The sequence below is a fragment of the Terrapene carolina genome, unplaced genomic scaffold, assembly GCF_002925995.2.
Source record: "Terrapene carolina triunguis isolate 2854851 unplaced genomic scaffold, T_m_triunguis-2.0 Scaffold62, whole genome shotgun sequence".
NCBI lineage: Eukaryota > Metazoa > Chordata > Testudines > Emydidae > Terrapene > Terrapene triunguis.
In genome coordinates, this window is record NW_020664413.1 from 30,460,606 (window position 1) to 30,469,366 (window position 8,761).

At 41.2% G+C, this 8,761-nt stretch overlaps 2 protein-coding genes across 2 annotated transcripts in view; both read right to left on the reverse strand.

Annotated features, from left to right (window-relative positions):
* LY75 (lymphocyte antigen 75) overlaps window positions 1-1,702 on the reverse strand; it is a 93,466-nt gene extending 91,764 nt beyond the window's left edge. Inside the window, exon 1 of the mRNA XM_026647493.2 lies at window positions 1,655-1,702. The gene's annotated coding sequence lies outside the window, so the exon portion shown is untranslated. The remainder of the gene's footprint in view (window positions 1-1,654) is intronic.
* The window catches only part of PLA2R1 (phospholipase A2 receptor 1), a 73,968-nt gene continuing 65,303 nt past the window's right edge, over window positions 97-8,761 (reverse strand). Inside the window, exons 26-30 of the mRNA XM_026647495.2 lie at window positions 8,162-8,302; window positions 6,674-6,790; window positions 3,988-4,164; window positions 2,365-2,394; window positions 97-2,230 (exon numbers count right to left, since the gene is read on the reverse strand). Coding sequence (XP_026503280.1) covers window positions 2,013-2,230; window positions 2,365-2,394; window positions 3,988-4,164; window positions 6,674-6,790; window positions 8,162-8,302 — 683 coding nt within the window. The 3' untranslated portion in view covers window positions 97-2,012. The remainder of the gene's footprint in view (window positions 2,231-2,364; window positions 2,395-3,987; window positions 4,165-6,673; window positions 6,791-8,161; window positions 8,303-8,761) is intronic.

Genomic DNA, 8,761 nt, shown 5'->3' on the forward strand with positions numbered 1-8,761 from the left:
CCCTCCAAGGGGATGGGCTGGCAGAGCAAAGTGCAATGTACACCTCCCTGCACCAGCTCTGGTGAATCCACACAAGGACAAGGAATGAATTAGCGGTTGGTGAAATAGGTGTGATTTAATTGCAGTCAGTGTTTTGTGCCTGCTTCTGTCAATGGTGAACTTGGCTCAAACACAATTTTAAAATGAGAAAGATTAAGGAAGAAAAAAACTATACAGAAGAGCATTATTTTTTTGTACACTATTTTAACTTTCCAGCTGAAATAACAGTGAAACAAATTGCCAATATCATCAATATTAGTATGAATCAGAATGAAAATGTGTTCACCAAATTTTCAGATTAGGAATAATACAAAATGGCTGTGATCCAGGAAAAGCAAGTTAGAGGAATCGAAACAGAAGTTCAATACAAGGAAGAACAGAAAACACAATCAACATTTATAGTCCTGGGCTAGTGCTAACTGTAATTATGAGAATTAGGTGGTGTAACAGTAATTCCTTATGTAAGAGAAAAGTAAAGGAAGTTCTTACCATAGCTTGAGTGAAACTGATTATAATCAGTTTCTTCATACAGACACTGACTAAAAAAATACGATTAAAGCAAGGTGCTTAGTTTGTTGCAGAAACCCCCTCCCCGCCCCCAACAAGTGTGTTATCTCAAAGTTTAATCTTTAACAGGTAACTTGGAGTAACTCCTGTTATTATACTAACAACGTGAAGAAGTCAAAGTCTGTACATCATGGCAAGTTTTAAGTATTTCAGTTTTAACAATAAGGTAGGAATGGTGGACTGAACTGGTCAATTCTGACACTCCCAATTCCCCCCCCCCCCCATAATTTTATATTTGCAAAACAAACGAACAAAATTAAACCAAATAAAAACCTAACCCCAGCCCAACCAACCAAAAAACCCCTAAACAAAACAGGCAAGCAGACCAACCAGGAATGGCTCTACTTCTCCACATGCTGGAAATCTACATAGGGTATTCCTATGTCTGAAAAATGATACTAGTGTCATTCTCTTTGCACAAAACTGGGTATTGATCAAAAGATTATTGTAGTAATCTGATTATGTTTTAAATTTCCTGAAATCAGGGCAAAAATTTAGTGTTAATTATGGCCAGATTTTGCCTCCTGTGTAAAATAAAATGCAACAAAAAACAACAAAATACACAGAAGGAACAAAGCTAAGTGAAAAATCTCTGCTGCCTTCAGGCCATAGGGTTTCTGTTAAATTGTCCCATGTAGTATGAGAGGTTTTGCAGGTCCTGAGATCTGTGGGCCTACCCTGAGGATCTTCAAGCAACTGGAGAATTCTAGGTTCTCTCACAAGGGAAAGACTCACTGTGATTCTCCTAGGGCTGGTCACTTAAACTGTATTGAATCAAAATCAAATTAGAACAGGTTTCCATCCCAGGGCCTGAACTGTACCACTGAAGTCAATGGGAGATTTACTATTGACTTCAATGGGAGCAGGATTGAGCCCTGTGTACTTGAATCTGTAAGAACAGAAGAGGCAAACATCCTGGTTTTTGCATCATCACAGAGAGTGATAATCCTTGAACAATCCATCCCCTAGCAGAGCTTCAAAGGAAACCTGCTCTTAATCAGCAAACCCATTTTCCACAGGAGTTTCCAGGAATGGAGAGCAAACCTACCCAAGTTAATGCTGATGGGCTGATGCTGAGAATACCATGTGTTTCCTGGTTCTAACCCCTCTCTGCCCATTTGTGCTCCCTAAAAATCTGCAGAGGACTTATTGCAGAGAATTCACACAGAGAAGCTACCACCGGAGCAGAGGGAGGGGACATACAGCTGCTACTTAGGTTTCACTCCCCTTCTTTTTGACAGATATTTGCTCCTTTGAATGGTTTTTCCACTCTTCATTTTGTCCATTGCAAAAAACTGAGGTGTGATTTGGTCCTAGGTAGTAACTAGTTCATAAAATGAACTAGTCTGTAGAGTTTCTTTGTATTATCTGTATTAAATGCAATTATTTTGGTGGTCCTTGCACCATTAATTTTCACTATTTCTCTCAAGATCAGAAATGAGGATGCTTTCTTCCACAGCTAGATCTTCAGAGTTCATTTGTGAATAACCTGGATTTCTGAACCATTGTACTCTATTGAAGAGACTGTTGTTCTGTTTGTACAGGCACCACAGCAATGTAGACATAGCAGCCACCATCACCAGTGTCACCATTACAGCTAGAGCTACGATCCCACTGTGTGATGCTAAAAGGAAAGAAGAAGCAGAAGAAAAGTTCTATAACAATGAAAGAAAGTAACGTCATAAAAATAGATGCAGAAAACATTTTAGCTTCAGTATTTCTGATAAAAATATAAACGTATCACATAGTAGAATTTACCTTTTACTGTTTGCACTGTTGCAAAGATATCTGAAACAGAATCCAGAGTTAGCATGAAAATTATTCAGACAACTTATAAAAGTTAACATACATGCTTTATTGTAAAGTTGCTACTTGTGGGGGAGGGGACATACTTTATAACAATAATGGGCCATCCCTGATTTAACTTTATTGATGTCAATGGGAGTTACAACAGACTGCGATAAATATGGCCTGATGCGTCATTTTAAATTCCTTCACTTACCAAAGTGCATGTGAGATAAGCACGGTCTAAATATGAAGGAGCTAAAGTTCAGGAATGCTCAGTTATGGTTTGATCTGCTTCTGCAGAAGTCACTGGATTTTTGCCATGGGTTTCAATGGAAGCAGGATTGAGCATCTACTGGGTGAGAGTTGTCAAGCTCTAATACTTTGAAGTCTTTTCTATTCGTACAGTGGAAAGATGGTCTTTTGGTTAAGGAATCAGCCTGGGAATAAGAAGATCTGAATTCTATTCCCGGTTCTCCCACAAATTTCCTGGGTGACTGTGGCCAAGTCCTTCTCTATAGGGGGGAAATAACATTTACATACCTCTAGGGGAATTGTGGGGCTAATTTCATTAATATTTGTGAGGCATACACTATACTACTGAGTGACATAGAAAAATTAGATCTTTGATTTCCACACTGCTACAGTTCTTATATAGATCCAGTGGATGACTGAAAGTTGTATCCAAGTATTTATGCATAGACTTTTCTATCTGCCACATGCCTTATGAGCCAGTTGTTCCATGAGAAGAAAACTAAACTAAGAGTTTGGGGGGTACTGGAGGCGTTTGTGCACACTCTGGTGAACTTTAGCACTTTACAATCTACTAAAGAAGTGGCATAAAGTAAGTAAGTAAAGTACTTGTAAAGTAATTATTAAATATCCCCATTTTATAGGAGGAAAGACAAAGACAGACAGGTTAAGTGCCTTGATTATGGCCACAGTGGGAGTCAGAACTAGGATTAGAGTATGGGAGCTTGCTTCTGTTCAGTCCACTATCCTAGGCTGTCTTTCACATTATTTAGCAAGCTTGTGGCTGGAGGCCACATAGTCTGCTCAGCAGAGGAGCTGACTCAGCAGTCTGGAAAGCAGCTACAGCAGCTCTAGCACCATCAGTAGCAGTGCCCATTGTCCCCGCAACTACTAACTGGTCTGCATCCCCATCAAAATAAGGTGACCACAACTAAGGATTTTATGGGTCCTACAGGCTAAATCTGAATGGCATTAGGGAGGACCAGAAATAAAGAATGATCTTTAAGAAAAAAAATCAGTGATAAAATTGCAACCTTTGAAGTTAGTTCACTTCTTCAAAGCTATATCCATGAATAAAAAGGGACAAAAAATATCTATAAAAAATGAAATATCCTTTATAGACTACCAAAATCAAGTGAGGCATGTGACTACAGGCTTCATGGATGCAAAGTCCAGTTGTGAAGAGGATTGCAGACATATGGGAAACTGAAGGTGCAATGGCATTAAAGGCCATTAACTGAACACCATTTCAGATGAAGCCTAAAGTAAGGAAAAGGGGAAACCAGGGGCATATAAAACAATGTTATAAGGAGATGGTTACTTTCTTTCACATAAAACACATACCTGTATCCATTTTACATACAAATCCCTTTTTCTCTCTGCAGGGAGATAATTGCCATACTCCATCTGTGGTCCTCAAAGCAACACAAAAATTCCCTTTGAGATGATCCAAGTCAGGCTCCCTGATGCCCCAGTTTGAATAATTTAAGGGAGAACCATCAATCCATGTTACTGTGTCATCTAAAGGCAAAAATATTTAAGCACTTTGAGGTCTGTGTAATTCGTGTTCAAATACTTGCTGAACAGGAAAGAATGAGGAGAGGACAACTAGATAGGGGGATTCTGAAGAGCCAACTCCCCAAAAATATGGGCAAAATTATCTTCTCTGATATGCACTGCTGGAGCTTCTTTTGTTCCCTCCATCTCCAATTGAGGAAAGCATTCCTATTCAGGAAACCACTTGCGTGTCTCCTGAATATGGATGGATGTTAGCACGATCTTGTGTGTTTTCCTAGATCAGAGCCTCAGAGAGGTAGCCTACCTGCCAGGAGCAGACTGCATATGGGCCCAGCATTGAGAAACCTGTCTCTCACGGCAAAAACAGTGTCATCCATTATGAGCAGTTAAGGGGTGGGCAATGAAACTGGGTGTCTCTCTGTGCTGTGGAGTAGAGTGGTTGGGGATGTGAAGCAGGAGGGAATCTGCTCTTCAGTGACCATCCATCCTGCCCCGGAAAGGAATAAGGGTATTATCCTTCCTGTGAGCCAGCCATTATAGTGGGACACAAGCCAGAATGTTCCAACCAAACGGTCACAGCTTTAATAGCTACAGAGATAGAACTTTGTATTTCCAGTGCACCCTAAACTGATAAAGACAGCTGAGATAAACAAGTTGAGTGTTCTGGTATGTGGTTGTCAACGCTAAACTAAGAAATGAAACTGTACCATCATATTAATGCAGTTAATCAAGGGTTGGCAACCTTTCAGCAGTGGTATGCCGAGGCTTCATGTATACACTAATTTAAGGCTTCGCGTGCCGGTAATACATTTTAACATTTTTTAGAAGGTCTGTACTGAAAACATCCTCAATTCAGGGCAATTGGACCTTATGACACCCTACTCCAAGCTGTCATTCTCTGTCTTGTATGCAATCTCAGCAGCCTGGCAAGACTGAGCTGTCATGAAACTTAGCAGCCCAAGCAACACACTTGTTGCCCACCACTTCTCAGGATAATGGATAAAATGATCAAACCTTACAAGCTAACTGTAATTACATAGCAAAAAACACAGTGTAATTACAATGTAATTATAAACTGCATTGAGAAAAGTCACAGTGTTAGTACATTGTATTTTCCATACTTGGCTTCCAACAGAATATGTATTAAGAACACCAATGGGATGGTACGAAGTAAATCAAGCATCTAGTCAGCTTCTGATCATATGAATCAGTAGTAATGCATACTGAAAAGCAAAACCTTATTGTAATTGCTATGTAACTGCATTGTAATACTTAGCCTTATTATAAAGTTTGACAAAAAATAACGAAGGATATATCCGACATTTAAAAAACCTACTTGCCCTAGAAGAGTAGAATTCTGCAAAGCTGCTGTACGTACAAACACCCATCCATGTGGAAAAGAGAGCAGCAGGTAGTAGGATATGAAAAATATTTTCTTAAATGGCACCGCAAAACTGAGTGTTGAGTGATTTATGATAGGTTCTCTCTAAGCGAAACTCTCTCCTACCACACTGTTAGTTCATACAACTCATTTGCTTTGCATTTTATGAACTCATTTGCGCTGACTTCTCCCTCAAGATGGTGCCTGGTCTTGTGTTTTGTGGTTATTTTTCTCTCTCTTTTTCTTTGGGAAACATCCCTTCTTCTGTGTCCGCTAGGCCTAATTCCAATTCTCCAGCTGGTGTGACTACATTGGAGTGACTCCTGATTTACATCGGCATAAATCAGGTCAGAGTCTTTTGTTCAGGGCATAACACCTGTAGAAGGAGTTACTCGTGTTGATGAGATAGTCTCCTAGAAAAATAATCCCGTTGGAAGTAATCCAGTTGAAAGAGGTTTTATGGCATATTTTAAAATGCAATTTCTTGCTGACAACTGATGAATGTCTATGGGAGCTGCTCAGCCCGCCGCCACTCTGGGGTTCCCGCTGCTGGCCCCTTGCCAGCCGGGGTCCCACCGCTGGTCCCACTCAGCACCCACTAGTGGCCTGGGGGAAGGAACCCCAGACTGGCAGTGGGCTGTGACCCCAGCTGGCAGGAGCCGGCAGCCGAAACCCCAGAGCGGCGGCGGGCTTTCCACCACCGGCTCCTGCCAGCTGGGGTCTCAGCCCGCTGCCAGCCTGGGGGAAGGAACCCCAGGCCAGCAGCGGGTGTTGAGTGGGACCGTCGGTGGGATCCCGGCTGGCAGGAGCCGGCGGTGGAAACCCCAGAGCGGTGGCGGGCTGAACGGCTCAGTCCGCCATCACTCTGGGGTTTCGGCTGTCGGCTCTTGCCAGCTGGGGTCACAGCCCGCTACCAGTCTGGGGTTCCTTCCCCCAGGCCAGCAGCGGGTGCTGAGTGGGACCGGTGACGGGACCCGGGCTGGCAAGGGGCCAGCTGCTGGAACCCCAGCCCGCCCCGCGTGCCGAGCGGCTCAGCCCGCCCCGCGTGCCATCAAAAATCGGCTCGTGTGCCACCTTTGGCACATGTGCCGTAGGTTGCCAACCCCTGTATTAACGTATTCCATTACTTACTGTCCACAACAAACTGAATGTTCAACCAAATCCTTTGGACAGAAGAACCAAAATGGTGCAGTTCTTCCAGAACGAAAGCATTTTCATCTTCATCTTTAATAGTTAAAAGGTTAGATCCTGCAGATGAAACATATATACTAAGTTTCTTCATTGTTGATCATGTTCAGAACATAATTAAACTCTATTCATCTAGCCTTACACAGTGGGAAATCATCTCCTCCAGCTGTAATCGCAATTCACTCTTCGCAAAATAACTACATGCAACCCCATGCTTAGGATGTCCCTAAACCTCCGACTGCCAGAAGCTGGGACTGGACTACGGGGAACGGATCACTCGATAATTGCCCTGTTCTGTTCATTCGCTCTGAAGCATCTGGCATTGGCCATTGTTGGAAGACAGGATACTGGACTAGATGGACCATTGGTTTGACCCAGTATGGCTGTTCTTACCGTATATACTCGTTCATAAGCCGAATATTTTTTGGTAAAAATGTGACGCATCAAAGAGCAGGGGTTGGCTTATAAACGGGTCTACACCAAAATTTGATGATTTTAAACTCTATGGAATCATTGAATTGAATATCTAATACATTGTCGTTTTGTTTACCTGGAGCGTCCACATGTATGGAGCCCCTTGGCTCCCTGTGGGCGCGGTTTGCCGTTCCCAGCCAATGGGAGCTGTGGGAAATGGCAAACCGCGGACACTGGGAGCTGAGGGGCTCTGTGCCTGTGAACGCTCCAGGTAAACAAAACATCCAGGCCCGCTAGCGGCTTACCCTAACAGGCCAGAAGCCAAAGTTCGCCAACCCCTGAAATAGAGGGTCGGCTTATGAAAGGGTCATACAGTTTTTGCTATTTTTATCTAACCATCTTGGGGGGGGGGGTCGGCTTATAAACGAACGGGCTAATGAACGAGTATATACAGTATTTTTCAGTGGAGCCTTAGGAAGTTAGTTTTCCAACCCCAAAGCAATTCAGTAGGAGTTGGGCTCCTAACTCTCTTAGGCACCTTTGAAAATTCCAGCCTCTCTCTTTAAACAAAATATTTTTGTTTCATTCTCACACACCACATGGAAGTTACATTTCCCACTCACGGGCTTTTGCTACAGAAGAAATAACACCTGTTGCATGGTATCAAAACTTAATATTGCGCTTCAAAAGTTCAACATTATGCATAGTTATCTTAGAGATTTTAAATTATGGTTACACTAAATAACTTCTAAATTTACAATGCAGGTATAAATCTGAAACTGTCAGACTGTTATCACAGGATCTTTACAGTAATCTGAAGAGAAAGCCATTCAATTGTATACAATGCAAAGAAAACTTATATCCTGATGTATTTTAGAACATTTGTTAGTTGTTTTAGTTAGCTACAATATCATCTTCACTCCCATATAAAACAGGCCACTATTTAAATAATTTATTTAAAATGTTCAGAAGAATACATGACATTTTATTGCTGTAAGATAACTAATAACAGATTACCTTGCTTTTTGCAAAATTCATATGCTGTATCAAAACTTGTACTCTCGAAAACTGTGGAAAACCTGTAGCAATTGCTTCTAAATTTTATCCAGGTGACATTTTTTTCTGAGCATAAGCCTCTGTATTCAATTAGTTTCTTTTCTGTGATAGAAATAACATTGTAGGTTTAATGGAGTAACACAATATATTAATAAACATCCCACAAATCATTTTAGAATAATACTAGCAATAATTTTACACTTGAGAAGCATACATGTAAACTGGTAAATCTTTTTACTGTATTATGGCATGGAAAATCTTTATTTATTGTAAAAATTATAAAGAAAAATGGAAACTTGACTCACCCACAGTTTAGATCTATTTTTTCTTTTTTTTGCAGGAATAAGCTAAATTGAAGTAAGCTATTCCTAAACCCAAATAAGATACAATTAAGGGATACAGCCACATAATAAATACAATCATTGTGACTGATCCTGCTGCCCCTCCTCACCCTAGATTCCGTCTGGTGAGAAATTAGCTCAATATATATATTTTTAAATGGACAATAGATCTCATGCTACACCCATTGAAGTCAATAGGAGTCCAATGGCAGTGGGATTG